Genomic DNA, 16,570 nt, shown 5'->3' on the forward strand with positions numbered 1-16,570 from the left:
TGTTAAAAATTATTTTGTTATAAATCACATAATGTTATGACCGAAATTCGGATGTATTTTATCATGCAATTTAACATGTGAATACGAATTAATACATAACAAATCATACGATAAATCACGAAGTATAGATTATAAGATAAAATACACAACAAATCATATACCGAAACCTATGATTTCTCATATGATTTACGTATTTTATGTTATAATCTATACTTCACGATTTACTATGAGATGTAAAAATACGTATTAAATCGTATTCACATGTTAAATTGCATCATAAAACACATCCGATTTTCGGTCATAACATTATGTGATTTATCACAGAATAATTTTCAGTAGGGTTGATTACAGTACAAATCAGACCGCCGCTACCTAAGAAAATATGACGTCACAACAGAAAAACATTCATTAGGCATATGGACGTGCCTACAGACCAACTTCGTGCTATAGACGTGCTCTAAGGTTTTATCATGGAGCAATATTAATGGTTTTATATATTGCAAATTTCAAATTACCCTCATGGTGTATTACACTACGATTACCCTTAGATTCTCGTCATTTTCTTCTCATGTTAAGTTTTCGAACAGAATATCTTTCGTGGACACTTATCGGTCTAGAATGAAAGCATTGTGATTTTCGATATTCAAATTGTCACCGCAATCGGTTAAAACTTTGGAACGCACCAATTACATCACTGAACTCGAACGAGTGCTTCGAAATCTATCGGCACAACAGATAACTCGCCGATACGATCCCCAGATGTCGCTACGAATATTCAATAATCGCAAAACAAGAGACTAGCATGAGAAATGGGTGGGAAAACTCGTGTTAGTAGTATGCATGTACCGTCTTCTCAAGTGGTCTGTGGTCCTTCTACCCCGCATCCGATGGTATTGGGTATAGCCTGCCGGTTGTTTTACAACGTTTTATATAGCGTTGTTCCATACATGCTCCGCACACATCAGCGTGAAGCACGTACTTAATCAGCACTGCACAGGGCCAATAGCCACAATAGCAGTGGCACGTTGATTCTGCACAGAACTGAAGTAGACAGAAAATACTGATCCAATAGTACTTATCTATCCATTCCTCGTTTTTTTGCAAAGATATTATTTAGGTTTTAAATCGATTTCAATGGTCGTATAATGTTAGGACGGTAATTATTAGAAACAATATATTATGTAGGGAATGACCTCATGTTTCTATTTAAGTCTGTTAAATACCGAAGTGAACTATTGTATCTAAAATAGCTTGGCTTGAAAAGAAAAATAAAATACCCTCGATATCAGAATTCGAAATCATTCTTCCACCATGTAAAACACATCTCCCTCATTCCTAAAACAGGAGAAAAACTTCAAATTGCTCAGTGAAAATTTAAGCAAATATGAGGAATTAAAATTATTCGAACCCCTCCTTTGTTTGATCACTTGTGATGCCTTCTATTTTTGAAAGGATCCCCAATATGATAAAAACATTGTCTTCCTTGTAAGATAGAAGTATAACCACGCAGCATATTTTATTTTTTAACATTTTTTCCCAGGTGAAACAGTGTTGCGATAATAATGTCTCAGTTGGATCTCGACCCTCAATTCATGCAAGGACTCCGTCTCCTACATTCGCCGAACAAGGATTCAGCAGAACAACTTCGGTCCCTTCTTGATGACGCAATCAGACAAAAACATGGTCCAGCGAAAATGCTCTGCAATGTTCTCCATAAAAAGGTACAAATAATAGATTATTTTTATTTCCCCAGTCCAGGTCTCAATTTGTTAATTGTTCTTGATATTGAAAAGGCACTGTTCAACAGCATAGTATCGACATTATTGTTTAATCGCTTCATTTCGATTTTAATAATATGCTATATGAAATCTTATCGATTTTTGCCTCTCCCCAAAAATTAAAGGATCAATCTTTGTTCCATTGCAATATTGCTGTGAATTCATTTATTTTTCAGTACACAATGGAAGAGCCAGTGCTTAGTGACCACAGCAGTGGTAGTAGCAAGAAGAGCAAAGGATCCACCACGTCATCCAAGCACTCGAGCAAATCGAGTAAAAACAGTTCACCCATCAACCTACCTTCGCACGACACTCCCCCAGATATTATCCAGACAGATGACACTTTCGCCCTAGAGATTCTAGAAGATGATTTAACATGCGTCATTTGCAAGGGAATGGATGTAGGGGCAAGGAACCGACTTGTGGAGTGTGTAGAATGCCATTCTCTCTATCACCAGGAGTGCCATACGCCTCACATTCTGGATACTCAAATAGATGATCCGAGACTAGTTTGGTATTGCTCGAGCTGTTCAAAATCTCAACAGGTGGGTAAGGTTTTGTTTGAAAATTCTATGCCCGCAGACATTTTTTCATTTTGAGGCAGGTCTTCTAATTGTATTTGGAAGCTTGGTTGACTTTCATTTTAATTATTCCTTCAACTATCTCAGGCGTCAAAGGACAGAAGTTCGCCGCGAACTATTGCCGAAGGAAAATCAAAAGATCACAAAAAATCATCAGGTTCCAGTAAGTGTACCAAAAGCAAGAAGAGTTCAATGATATTTTCATACAAAATGCTTGATTCCTTTGTTAATTTGATTTCCGTAGCCTTGAAGCATTCCGACAAGTACAAATCAACTTCTGGTAACGCTACCTCGTCACAGTCGAATAGTGGCGGCAGTACACCAACAGGTGCATCTAGTGCACCAAAACTCACACCGAATATAAACATTGTCAGTGGGGACAGAAGATTAAGGGATATGATGAAGAAAGTGAAGCAAGAGAAACGCAGTAACAGTAGTGGTAGTAGTAAGCATTCTTCGTCAAATGCACTTTTATCTTCGTCGAAAACTGCCCAAGATAAGTCTTTACTGTTTAAGATAAAATCGGGCTCAGAATGAATGATAGGAATTAAATCCTTTTTTTTTATGTTCCTCTCATGCCGAGCAATCTTGCTTCGAGAGCCGATTTTGGATTGAAAAAAACTCTGTATGTAAATGTATCAAAGTAAAACAACCTTTTTTTTTATTCAAAAAAAAGTTTATCTAATTCTGACCAAACTTTTATCCCTTGCCCCTTTTTTTTACACAGGTATAATATGGTATGAAATGAATAATGGGAAGACATAATAAGAACGTTTAGTTTATAATACCAATATATTTTGCGATTTCTCAAATGTTTGTCCCTACGTCCCATTGAAAATTTGGCAAGAGTCGTTTTCGTTTGTTTGTTCATAATTTGTTTTTTTTTATCTCATTTTTTTTCCGAGCGTCACTTAGAACCTAGTAGGTGCGGGATTTTTGGTTATTATGTACAGGGGTGTCATGGGGATATATTAGCATGCACACACATATATACATATTTCGTAATCTAATAATAAAATATGTTCGCTTCCTATATCAAAGTGGTGTGCCTACTCATATTACCCAACAATACCTAAAGTATTTCCAAGTACCCGTACAGAGTATGTTCCTATTTAATGCTAATCCAATATGGTGACTTAAGTGATTTCAAGCGCGCAGCAATAAGTGAATATTGATTGGTGAAAAGTTTTAATTTTCGTTACCATCTGTACAAAATTTATAAATATTTGAGATATATGTATATTGTATGTATATATCAGCTGTAAAACCTATGTTCGCGTTTGTTGTGCACAACTTATATGAAAATTATAACAGAAACAATTGGCACATTTGTATAAAAAATGTACGTACGCGACTTCAGAATGTCTATATTAATGTATCTATATACCTTTTTATTTTAATTTTTAATTTTACTTTATATTATATCAATATGAACAAAGCTGTAATTGGCGTTATTGTTTTCTGAATCGTTTCATCTTTTCCTTTCTTTCATCTAAACAGCTACAATCATAAATAAGTTAAAATCATCATTTCGTACACAAATGTTGTTAGTCTGTTTTTTAGTTTCTTCTCGTATAACACAAGCTGAAAAAGTACACTGTAACGGAGATGATGGACTAACATGAAAGTTTCAAAGTGATCACATTGGATATATTGAAGCCGGAATATGCTCTTGGGGTACTTTCAAAAAATTTTAATTCCTTGTGGTTATTTGCACGCATTCGCGCACTAAAGTAATTGTCTTCGGTGAGTCTGTCGTCCGTTCGTATCTGTGATCCACCCACTACGTAGCCGATTATTATGTGTGCGCGTAACGTGTTTTATTTTTCACTTTTCGAGTAAACACGTACGTTGCTCGCACATGCTGCTGCAAAATATCACTGTCCAATAATGCAATTCAACCGATTCCTTTGAATAACGATAGCGTGAGCCGGTGTAGATAACATGTAGAAAAGTAAAAAATAAAAATAAAAATATACACATAAGACGAAACTCCAAGCATGACAATGTTTGCAATCGTCACAATTATAATAAACTTAATGACATAATGTCAAATGTAGCTGCACTATTAACGACGTACGTTCTTAAAGTACTAGCTCATTCATAGGTATAAATAAATACAATACATAGAGAGAGAGAGAGATACATATGTTTGTGGCCGGAGGGGGGGGGGGGGGGGGGGGCGAGAGCCTGGAGACAAAAAAAGGCGCAAAATAGAAAGAAAGGATAAGATAGAGAGATTTGTGTATTACTTAAGTACAGGGCTGAGCAAGGTCCCAAACTCCCTGCCTTCCCGGACCACATTAGTTAATAATTCATACTTATAGATCAAACAGACATAACGGACCTAATCAATACTAATTAGATCAATTCGATAGTTTATAGAAGCGCATAGAGAGCCATGGCAGTGCGCGCTGAGTTAACTCTTGCCAAGACGCGATTTCCAGTCAAAAATTTGCGAAATATAAAAACGATTCGCCAGTCTCATAAAAATATATGTAGAAAAAAAAAAAAACAATTGTAAAAGATGAAAAGAAAAAAAAAAAAATCCGCAAATGTATTAAAGAAATATTGCAGTAAGGTATAACATATTATCACTACTAACGACACGTGTCTTCAATGCGCCAATATTTCGAATAATTTCGCAGTATTAAAGACGTGCGCCTCGGTTTGGATGGCCATGTGTATCACCGTGTATAAAATTTCAATTCGATCAGAACCTATTCAGGCACCTCAGCCTGACACAATTGTATAAAACGTACTTTAGATCGCGATATACATATATATATACCAATATATATAATATTGTTCTTAACGATCATCAATAATCACTAATAATTAATAATATCAATAATTATTTATATAGAAGATTAATAATAATTCCCGATAATAATCATAATAATTGATAATAGATATTTCACAAGTCCGTTATTACAGTATTATTTCATAACAACCTTGGCTGTTACTCTTTTTATCCTTCTTCAATATCATCATCATCATCATCATCATTATTACTGTATAGAGTATAAACTAAATAATAATAATTAAAGAAAACAATATATATAAAAAAAAAAGTAACGAAGTAAATGATAAAAAAAATTACGTAATCCATGTACGTAGCTAGGCCTAGAGTAGACTGAGCTGCTCTTAATAACGCTTATTCATTAATCCTATGTCAATATCCTTAATTCGCAATATAATAATTTTTTTTTTCAGATCTGTTTCTCGCCAGGTTTCTTCACCTTATTAAACGGGTCGTATATACCTACGCACGACCGTTTCACATGAATTCACAGCGGGCTTAGCTACATTTTTTTATTTTTATTTAAGAGATTCATTGGAATAGAACCACGCAGCTTAACCACTTAAGCTTCTTAAGTCGTAATCATTATTTTCGTGACAAGTGTGCATAAGATTTGGATTTCATGAAGAGTGCGAAACTCACATATGCGCGCATCCCACAAATCGTATTTTCTGTACTACCTCTCGTCAAAAACTACAAAGTAGTAGAGTTGTTGACGAAGGTAGCACAGAAAAGAAATTATTTTAGTATGTGCTTCCATTAGCTTCCATTATTGTGGTTTTATCTTTGTATTTTTTATAATTTATTTATTTTAAGTAGAAGAGCATGAGAGTATCACTTTCCGTAAATGCTGTATCAACATGTGAAGGTACATGTAGTAGGTACGTATAGTTCCTAAAATCCCTCTGGCTAGCTTGCTACTATCCGAGAAGGTATGTCATGAATTTTTGAGAATTCAATGTTCTTGGATCATCAGGTCTTCAGTCAGTATTTAAACCACAAATGACTCCTCGCACACCATCGTCCAAATTAATAACAACAGTCCATCATCATTTAGAACAGTTGCTAATCCTTGATTGGACTTGATCTACGAATTCTTGCCCAACTTGCCGTTTTTACCTTAAAGATTAAGTAAGTTGTCCCTACACCTTAGAGAAATTTTTAACCGACATTATTTAGTCTTTTCTAATACTTCTTGGCGTTCCAATCTCAACGACTTTGTCACATCACCATTTTAATCATCAATATCATCACCGGGAATATCGAAAATAAAAAACGATCCACTAAAATCTCACTGGTTCTGCAGCGGCGTGTAGTATACTTATATGTATATATGAGAAATGCGGAGATACATTAGATGCGAAGTTGCGCATATTCAAATTATTCTTCTTCCTCAACTTATTCCTAGTTTTTTTTTCTTTCATTTCTCTCGTATCTTTTCCCACATTTCCAACACTGCATATTATGGCTTTCGTTGACTTATTGATAGTCTACAGTCTCTGTACCATAGCATTAACGTTTCCACGCAATTTATGGCATCTCTGAAGCTGATTTAGTCGAGGCACTAGTCAGTATTCATGAGGAGGTCGTCGGGTCCTAGAGCAGAAAGAGCCAGGTTGTGTCAGCAGGCGCTAGTTTCTTCTCCTTCAAGCGTACATGCCACGTTCTCCAACCTGTGCGCAAGATGCAGCTTGCGACAGCCCGCATCGGTTTCCAAGGCCTCTAGGATCTGTAAGAGTAAGTGAAACAAAATCATGTAAAATTCGTGACAACTTGCCGAGGCATAATCATAATACTAATTTGGATAAATCAGACAATTCGTTCTCACTTGTTCGTAATATTTGCTGACATAAATATAGAGCTCTTTGAGTGCGGCGATAACATCAAACTCATTGGCATGAGCGGCGCTGAGCTGTTGCATAGCACTGGACATCTCCTGATCGGTAATCAGTGGCAGTCTTTGCACGTCACTGTAAAACCTTCCGACTTTTTCCCTATAGTGCGGTATATCCTTGGCAAAGAGAAGTTTATTGGACGGTGAGTCTTTTCCCAGCCTGTGCTCGGTGGTTGAGCACGAATCCATGAACGTCTGCGCGATTACAGAAAGACTCGAGTCGACGGTGGTTGTTTTGTTTATGTCAAACATGAAATCAGGATTCTTGATGAAATTCACCCAGAACCTCAGCGGCAGGCTGTTCGATTTCCAGGCATGAGGCACTTCGGGGTCAGTCAGTCCGTGTCTCTTTGCCGCCTCGTCCAACAGGTCAAAGAGCCACTTGACGGCACTGGGCAATGCTTCGTTGGCAGTTAAAATAGTGTTCAAAAAATCGTCGACAAACTTTTGCACTGTTCCCTTGGTCGAGAGCAATCTGGTGAGAAATATCTCTGGGATAGCTTTGTGGGTCCTTTCAGGAGGGTGATGTTTGCCCCCTGTAGTTCCCATTCCTGGAGGATAATGCCCTTCCTCTACCGGTCTGACAAGATGATACAGTCTCTGGTTGCCCCCGTGACCACTTTCGATGTCTCCGTTGGCTGTTATAACGGGAGGAGAGTGTTGAGAATTGAAATAAATCCCCCCCGGAGAATGAGAGTAGGATATAGGACTGAGCATGGCATGGTTGGGAGTGGAAGAGAGATGACCCGACGAGCAATGATTGCTGTGATGATGCGATGGCTTGCAGTTATGACACGGTGGTTTACAGCTCACAGAAAAGCCGTCGTTTTGTCTGGGTATCAACGACATCACCGCCGACTCTTTCACCCCGTAGTGAGCCAGCGTGTTTATTTTCTTCCATTCCTCGTTACACTTAGTTGTCAGATCTTCATCCTGCAAAGTGAGATGTCCTCCACGGCCGTGTCGCCACTCAAGATCAACCTCATGAATGGACGGTCGTGCTGAAAATGGTGTGTTTTTATACAAGGCGTCTAATATCTTTGATTTCACTTGGTTTATCGTATCGCAGTCAAGCACTTTGCACTGTATTTTCTCATCAAGGTCATCCTGAACTACGTGCAATGTAACAACGCCATGTTCTATCTGTTCACGCAACAGTCTTTCCTCGGACAGAGAATACCTTGCATCGTGAGTTATAACATCGACTGGTCCTTTCTCGATCTGATGTTTTATTGCCTTGAAGAGTAGGAAAAGCGACGAACCGGCGTAATCTTTGAGGTAGTTATACATGCAAAGCGCCATCCAGTTGGTGAGCATCTTCTCAACAACAGATTCCGTTCTTCTCAACATCAGCTGAGGGTACTTTGTACCGACAGATTTATCAATTAGACGAAGCAAGAGATTCATCAAGATGTCAGTTGCATACTCCATTTTCCCCATAAGAACGACCATCAGAAGCGAGGCAACATTTACCTTGTCCCTGATGTTGAAGGACTTCTGTGCTTCCAGAGTATCGATAAATGTTAGTATAAAACACTTGTTGTTTATCAGCTGCTCAAACTGCAGCATAGCAGCATCATAATTTGTTCTCGGTATGTTGTTCCGTGGTCTTGGATCGTTCAGTATGGGATGATCGATAACGCCAGGAAAAAAGACCTTCATGATGTAATTTTTGTGGTCCAAGGTTGGTATGCCTGACGATTCAAGGTCCGCAGTAAGATCGGTCATGTCCGTTTGAAGCTCTGCAAAAGCCTGCTTGCATTCCATGCGAACGTTGCTTTCCAAAGTATCCATCTGTATCTGAATCCGTTTGTATTCTCGCTCAGCCTGCGTGCTTTTTCTTCTGTACAAAACGAGAACTACAACGAAGAGAAAAACCAGTCCAAAAGTACCAGCTGCAATTCCTGCGATAGCTTCCGGTGGAAATGGGTACGATTTGATAACGTCATACCGGAGGTATCCAATGGGAAACCTCAAACTTTGCCCGACACGAACGACGACCAAAGGCAGACCATCTTCCATTTTGATTCCAAGCTCGTCAGTGTCAGTTGGCTGCTGATCAGGCGGAGTGCAAACGAGCTGCGTTAAAGCCAGGGATGTCACGTTGCATGGCATGGTACCAACGGTAACATTAACGTCAGACTCGTCGCTTGCGTGATTCAAGTTTTCACCTTCTATGACGAGTGTATCTCCTTTGTAGAGTTTCACGCTATTTGGAAATGGGAAGAACTTTGGATCCTCAACATATAGCAGCTGATTCCTCAAGCTTTGAAAGTGCTTTTCCAGGTCTCTTACGGTTTCGACGTTGTCCATAACAAAACCTATTCTTAAAGCTAATTGAGATTCCTTTAGAACTTGAGATCCATGTTTATGGAGAGATCGTTTGACGCGCTGTTTCACTTTGAACTTCTCAGCTATGCAGGGACTTGGGCATTCCATTTGGGTAGGATTCAACACCGTGCAAATAGTTTTGTTAATCGGCACTGGATCGTTCTCAAGATAAACCTCCATCTCCGGTTTTTGTATTGTATCCAGATTAGTGCCGTGTACGGTGATCATTCTCCCACCCGAAGCAAAGCTTCTCAGTGGTTTTATCTCCATTATCGTAGGATCGTGCGTATAGTTGTACGGATTACTGTCCAGAGTACGATTCGCGCCGTCAATGCTCAACGTGAGCCGTCTTATTCGCCGCACCCGTCCAGACTTGCTAGTCACACAAGTAAGCCGAGTACTACTAGCTTGAGTGGCATTCACCTGACACGGGAGTTCGTCCAAAAATGCCGAAATCGTACTCCCAATATTGAGATACATCCCAGAAATAGCCAACTGCGTCCCTCCGCTCTGCGGTCCAATCGAGGGATACACACCGGTCAACTGGATGTCTTTGTAATTAAAAAGTACAGCACTCTCCGTGTACCCGGCATCGTTACCGACGACGACTGAGGCCGTAGCCTCATGAGGACTAGGACCAGTACGGCAAACTATTTTTACAGAAACCTCATAGTCCTCTAGAGCGCAGGGTGTATCGCCAATATGTATTTTTCCCTCCACGTCGCTTTCCTTGAGTCCCAAGTTGCTTCCTTCTATAGTGACCAATGTACCGCCTTCGATCGGACCACTGAGAGGCTTTATCATGTCGATTCTTGGCTTAGGACACTCCAAGAAGGGTGAATAGAGGCAAGAGTGTCTGTAGACGCAGCTGTTTTCACACCAGGTGCACTCGTATTGTGGGTCTCTGGTAACGCAGAGGGAACAATCCGCGTGCTCTCTGTGGGAACCAAGGACTTCGCACTTGTAAAGAACCACTGTGGTCTGATCGACGTGATGGTTCGTGTTCCAGACAACAGTAACTGCAGCTTCATATTTGCCCGATATTGCCTCGTAGGAATAAACAGTTTTGTCGCATACGATAAAGCGGTTGCTGTCGACGCGCGCTTGAACCCTGAGATTTGCACCTTCGATTGTAACGATACACTGGAAGCCTGTATGCCCGACTTGCGGATGTGGTAGGTTTTCAACCTCAAGAACTATTTCCTTCGGCACATTGTTTGGAAGCATCAATGGTTCATCCCTCCTTGCAAATCGTGGACAATATTGAACTCCGTGCGTCGCTAGATGCGATGGGTTCTGTGAAATCAAGTTTACCATCAGCACAATGTCTAATAACATAGAGGAAGTTATGGATAGATTTGCATATCTAGTACGTAACAACGTGACTAATAAAACAAGAGGAAACAATGATCATTAAAGTAACACCACGCATATCTATCCTGTTTTATACATATAAAACCATCAATCACAAGCACAAAAATTTACTATCTCCAGCTCAATAAGTTTTTACATTAACCTTTAGCGGGCTGGCCTGGCTTCTTTTAGAGCCAGTAGGTAACTCGGAAACCCCTATTTATATACATAAATCATACCTTTGAAAATATCAAATTTCAAGGGAAAAATTCCGGCTCTCTACTCTATAAAGATTAATCTCGTGTCAATATATATGTAAATACTCACATTTTCTCCCGAGATGACATTGCCTTGGCAGCACGTGGTGTTGTGAGTGCATTTGTTCTCATACACACACCAGCTGCAAGCCCACTGAGCTCTGACGCATTCCGAGCACATGGTGTGCCTGGAGCAGTCGTAGTAGGCAAAATTGCGTGATACAAAATCCTTGTTAATTTCGCTTGAACGGACAGACAGGGGTACCAATACATGATCAGTATCTTCGGCGATGCTAGGTCTGCCTAACACAGGCGGAGTTGGACAGGACAATCCAAAACGAGTCATCTGAGCATCGATCGGCTCAGCATTTCCAAAGACGCATTTGTACTTAGCACCTGTCGGAAGCTCTGGCAAGGTTCTGATCGTCAACCTCACAGTTGTTATCTGATTTATGGGTATTCTGTCTGGCAGCACTTGCTCGAAATCTATGCACTGCTGTCCTGTACCCAATGACAACCATCGAGGACTGCTGTGGCTAGCTTTCTGGCAATCACCTCTTACCGTACACCTGAATCACATCATCGACAATTCGTTGACAAGTACAGAAATAAAAGATTATGAAAATCAAAGCAAAATATTGAATACTAAATAATGAGTCTAGATTAATTACTCACTTTTTTTCCAACGAACACCAACCGCAATATGGATCTTTGGCATCCAGACAGCTACTGCAGTTGGTGTAGCTGCTACAATGCTCTACTTTGACTTTGATGATCTTCGAGGTGGATAGTACGTAAAGATATTTTCCATTAGATGAGATTGTAGTATCAGGCAGTAGTTTTTGTCCCTTATCAACAACAATGCTTTCGTAAACAGCTGCCTCGGCTCCTGATAGCAAAACCTTTTTCAAAACTCCGTCAGTTGTTCCTAAAAACGCGACCGTGTGACTTTCTGTGTTTGCTATAGTAACAGCAGACACAGATGTGTTATAAAAGTGTAGCACGGCCTGAGCAACTATTGGAGAGACACCAGAAATCTTGAGTCCAACTTCACAAAAATTTAAAATATTCCCCGTTGTCTGTAAAAGCAAATTTCATCATCGTTAATTACAGTACTAGATTGTCGACATCAAATCAAAACTTTTATACACGTTTACTTACTCCTGCCGTTGGACACTTTCCATCTTGGATAGGACCACTGACATATCCCATGTTCCTGTACTTGATGCTCCCATTGAAACACATGTGTATATTCTCATTGAACTTCATTTCTATGTCTTGCAAACTGTAAACGCATACAGCGGATCGAGGTAGAGGTTCGCTGGTAATGCCTTTGCTTGGGGAAAATACCGACACAAAGACCGGATCTCCAATAGAAATCCCAAGCTGCATTGCCAGATCGCTACCAGCTGGAGCAACCTTGGCATCTTGTACTAAATTGTAAATGTGTTGTCTTCCGTCACCAGTGTCAACGGTACACTGAAGGGTGACTTCCGTATAGCTATCGTAATTTGGATCGCTAATGCAGCTGCGGGCGAGTCGAGAAACATAGCCAAGTTCCTCTTGCTCCGGTAGATGCGACTGCTTTTGAACAAGTACAAAGTACGCGTAATCGCTGGCATTAAAGCCGTAAACGTATTTGACTAAGAAATGATCACGATATTTCACGTCGATGTGTAAAATAGACTGCTTGTTGAAAGTATACTCAGCAAACTCCAGGGTGAATAGTTTTCTACTTGAAATGGCAGGAACGTCATGCCGGTAGTCTCCGTTGTTTGTGAATGTCGTGCCGACGTATAAAATGTTTGTTCTACCCCAGGGGTTGTATTTCTCAGGGCCAACAAAGGCGTACGTTGATGAATTGTCATCGTTTGCAGCCACGCTGGTCAGAATGAATTCTGGTTTCAGGGATATGTTGCTCATTTTGTACTTTTCGCAAGCTCCCTGAAGCAGGGAACCACAGACGATGAGGGTACGAGAATCAAGGTCAGCTACTAACACCTTGTTCACATTATCCATCAAAGAAGTAGTTATCTCCTTTGATGTACAACCACTGGCATGACACTGCGGATTGTCCATCCTTGGACCTGAAATAATTTAAACTTGTTTGCATACAACTCTTCCAATACAATCATCGCCTATACAAACATTTGCTGTACAAATAATCTTGCTCAGAATTCGATTCTTCTTCAAAAAGACTCAACAATCTTTTCAAGCAGTACAATGCAGCAGTGGTTTCAGTCATAAAAACAAAGTATAAAAAATTGCTGCAACATATCACAATTCAAAAGATGAGTCGTCTCAGAATTTATTCCTAAATCAAGTCCAGTAGAAACCATGATGAAACGCTGAAGAATGAAAATTAAAATCGAATAAGCATTACAATGGTGTAAATATTTACCAGTTGAAACAATCGCCTCTAATTGTAGATCCGAGTCTAACTGCATGAGTCTGTTAACAGCACCAGCGTATAGCCTGTTGGTGATGGGATCAGTGGTAAGGTGGTTAAACTTAAGGGCACCTTCTCTAGTGGTGTTAAGAACTAAGGGAGAGAAATTGGATCTCAAGTTGCCCAGAGAAGGAAACTGAGCAACGATGTGGGAGGAGGTTTTTTCTGGTGAAAGGGGGACAGGACTGGCCGGTGCGTCCATAGCAGCAGCCGCTATAGTGACTAAAAGCCACGCAGCAATTGGCAGCGATGATACGGACCCGAGGCATTTGGAAAACAGCGACAACCGTGGAGGAGGAGGTACTGGGGGTGAAACAGGAAAAGGTGGTCGTGACCTGGGGAGCCTCATGGTGCACAGGGATAACAGGCACTGTGTCGCGACACAGTGAACTGGGGTACAAAGTGATTTAGGAAATGTGATTGGAGTATGTGCCCGGCTGGTAGTTAACCAGTGGCAGAATGGCACTACCAACTACGCCAGCATCCAGACGCCAACATGACGCTTAATGCTTCATGTCCCTGAAAAAGTGTAAGACAAAAGAAACTAATTAATCTTGGAGTAGGTCCAACATAATTACAATTAAATTTCCACGATTGATTCAACACTTCTAGGTCTTAACCAATATCGTTCGAATTATTTGAAAAGAAACAAACCACTGTCTATACTACAATTTGAATGTTCTCCCAAGTTTGAGTAGCCGTCCAAAGGAAGTAGTCATTCATACTTTGTATTTGAAATTAATCTCAGTATTAGGATCATAATTTTTACGAGAAAGACTAACTTTCAATGATATTTGTCAACATCGATCCATATTTTCATTAATTAGATTTCAGTGTCGGTAAAATTCCAGAATCAAACTAAAATAAGATTGCTCGGGATGAGCTATTATTAAACCCTATCTGTGACAATTCCACATACTTTCAGTTCTTGCAGATTCATTTCTAGAACCCCACTTTATATACGTGTAGTGATTGAATCTATTTTGAGATATCAGAAACAATTGCCAGCAGCTATAGCAGTATTTAAGAACTCTTGCTGCATTGTCTAACGAGTTGGCAAGGGGAGTTTTGCAGCTAGTCATAAAAGACTGTGAGGCAAAGTGGACGGATATGAATTGAGCATGGGGGGAAGAGGAGTTCAGATCCTGCTGTTCAAAAAGCTATGGTAGTGTTGCCATTGTTCCAATAACTCAACGTGTAACATGTTCGTTTTATTCAAAACAGAATACGAGCAGAGATGGAAGTCGCTGTTATATTTCAATTCCTTTTTCAGTTATCGACAAAAAGGAGATAGTACTTTGGTATGTAGAGAAAAAATTAAGTCGTAAAATAGAAATTAAATGTAAATGGTGAGAAAGGGGGGCGGGGGAGGAGTAACGCAGCAAACAAACACACTCACCCAAACGTAATCTGAAATAAAACGTATGGTTTTGTATCCTCGCGGGTATCTCTTTGTACGCACACACGAGAGTACCAGAGGTGTGAGTGATGATAAGAGGAGTGAACTGAAGTACGGAACAGGTGCGAGAAACGATTCAGTTTAACCTGCTGCCTCGCGGGAGGATAATAGGCGGAATTAAAAAACGATTTCGAAGTCCCGCTAATTGCGAAGAAAAAACGAAGAAGGAAGGGTATAATCCAAGGAGCTCTCACCCTCTCCTCTCATTCACATTAATCAAAACGCATCTCTCGCGGCAGCGTTGTGTCGCACGCACAACCACCGCAATCCCAGCGTCGTTGTGTGGATATAATTGATACCCGCTGCATGTGAAGAGAGGAGAGCCGATCGGAGTAGGTCTTTGAAAATGGTGTGTATGTACCTAATCGCTAGACGCATACCTTGATCGCCGATGAATCCCGATCGTCGCCGTCGCCGTCGTCGCGATCCGTCGTGAAGTCACAATGACGGTGCCCGATTTATTGTTTAGTTTTATAGCGGCATAATAGCTAGGGTACATAGCTGGGCTCCTATACCTCACCGTCCGTTAGATCGTCGTCATCGCCGCTACCGCCGCAAAACATTCCTCTGATGTATAGAATTTCTTATATTTTTTTCTGCCTCTCTCCTCCGCTCCTCTCGCGAACGCTCGCTCGCACTCGCTCGCTCACTCTCTCTCTGTCTTTCTCTATCACACTCCTCTTCTCCCTCGCACGTATTACTGATCCTACGTTCGTTCGACGGCACGCACAACAAACCATCCGCCACTGGCACTTGTGAGATAACAGGAAACAGCGGCGATCGGCACTTCGTTAACCAGTGTCGGACCGCCTACCGCAAACTACGAGATGCTCGCACTGTCAGTTCACTCGCGATAATACTAATCTGGGAGTTAGGCACGACCGCCATTAATGTTCGACTACTGGCGGAGGCCGTGGCTGACCGCTAGGCGCTACTCGCTAGGCTACAGCGCAACGTGCGCTGCCAGCGCTTGTCGCTACCCCCACTCCCGGACTCGAGGCGATTATCGATATCTCGGTTTCGACCAATTGCCCAGCATTGGTTCTCCCAACGAGCGTTACTGTTGGCCGGAGCGTAGTCACGTGGTAGTCACCGACGCCGAGGATCGTAAACACAGCACAGTCGCAGTAACTCGCGCATAGAACGCCGTCGAGGTAATCCACGAATTTTAGGTCTACTAAACGCACAGCTCATTTGATTGAACCGTGGTCGTGTTCTTATGAAAAATACTGAATGACAGAATGGCAGTACAGCCTACAACGTCGAATGTATACTTATTTTTAGGATTAAATTGAGAAGTTACTATTGTAATCTATGTCTGGTGTCTCCGCTCACAATCACCAGGTTCGATAGACCAAGTTCGACAGAGGTTGTTTTTTTTAGTTATCGGCAGCCAGTACGGAAGCTCTAAAATCCCAATCGAATGACTGATCGTCAGCTTACGGACTATCCGGCAACGTGAGCGAGACAAACTGCCGAAAATACTGGCGGTCAATAACCGAACGGAACACAATCCAAAGTGCCGAGGCGCAACAAGTTCCATAAAACCGTAAATGCCGGGTGGCGACCATTTTACTTAAATGAAATTCCCTGACTCTTCCAGTCATAAAAATTCAAAATTTCCTGACCTTTTGCAACGAAATTTAGGTGGTATTGAGTGACTTT

General features: G+C 40.8%; 2 protein-coding genes across 7 annotated transcripts; one reads left to right on the forward strand and one right to left on the reverse strand.

Annotated features, from left to right (window-relative positions):
- The first annotated feature begins 198 nt into the window (after nucleotides 1-198).
- On the forward strand, nucleotides 199-3,041 carry LOC124306506 (integrator complex subunit 12-like). 6 transcript variants are annotated; one of them, XM_046767331.1, is made up of 5 exons: nucleotides 199-897; nucleotides 1,541-1,721; nucleotides 1,955-2,323; nucleotides 2,447-2,522; nucleotides 2,604-3,041. In XM_046767331.1, the coding sequence occupies exons 2-5, from the start codon at nucleotides 1,563-1,565 to the stop codon at nucleotides 2,894-2,896; spliced, it is 897 nt and encodes a 298-aa protein (XP_046623287.1). In that variant the 5' UTR covers nucleotides 199-897; nucleotides 1,541-1,562; the 3' UTR covers nucleotides 2,897-3,041. The 6 variants fall into 6 exon arrangements, with proteins under 6 accessions (XP_046623287.1, XP_046623285.1, XP_046623283.1 ...); XM_046767329.1 differs by having other exon boundaries at nucleotides 200-890; XM_046767327.1 differs by having other exon boundaries at nucleotides 834-1,156.
- Nucleotides 3,042-3,162: 121 nt separating this feature from the next.
- LOC124306504 (plexin-B) lies at nucleotides 3,163-15,587 on the reverse strand. The gene is made up of 7 exons (XM_046767323.1): nucleotides 15,286-15,587; nucleotides 13,399-13,965; nucleotides 12,159-13,084; nucleotides 11,673-12,076; nucleotides 11,068-11,566; nucleotides 6,991-10,683; nucleotides 3,163-6,891 (listed from the first exon to the last, which is right to left on the reverse strand). The coding sequence occupies exons 2-7, from the start codon at nucleotides 13,793-13,795 to the stop codon at nucleotides 6,784-6,786; spliced, it is 6,027 nt and encodes a 2,008-aa protein (XP_046623279.1). The 5' UTR covers nucleotides 13,796-13,965; nucleotides 15,286-15,587; the 3' UTR covers nucleotides 3,163-6,783.
- Nucleotides 15,588-16,570: the final 983 nt, after the last annotated feature.

This window comes from Neodiprion virginianus, chromosome 5 (genome assembly GCF_021901495.1).
Source record: "Neodiprion virginianus isolate iyNeoVirg1 chromosome 5, iyNeoVirg1.1, whole genome shotgun sequence".
Taxonomy (NCBI): domain Eukaryota; kingdom Metazoa; phylum Arthropoda; class Insecta; order Hymenoptera; family Diprionidae; genus Neodiprion; species Neodiprion virginianus.

Coding starts and splice junctions, on each gene's coding strand:
- LOC124306506 (XM_046767331.1), top strand. CDS start 1,563: ATGTCTCAGTTGGATCTCGACCCTCAATTCATGCAAGGACTCCGTCTC. Junction 1,722..1,954: donor GCAATGTTCTCCATAAAAAG/GTACAAATAATA, acceptor TTTATTTTTCAG/TACACAATGGAAGAGCCAGT. Junction 2,324..2,446: donor GCTGTTCAAAATCTCAACAG/GTGGGTAAGGTT, acceptor CAACTATCTCAG/GCGTCAAAGGACAGAAGTTC.
- LOC124306504 (XM_046767323.1), bottom strand. CDS start 13,795: ATGAGGCTCCCCAGGTCACGACCACCTTTTCCTGTTTCACCCCCAGTA. Junction 11,567..11,672: donor TGGTGTTCGTTGGAAAAAAA/GTGAGTAATTAA, acceptor GATGTGATTCAG/GTGTACGGTAAGAGGTGATT. Junction 10,684..11,067: donor ATGTCATCTCGGGAGAAAAT/GTGAGTATTTAC, acceptor TTGATTTCACAG/AACCCATCGCATCTAGCGAC.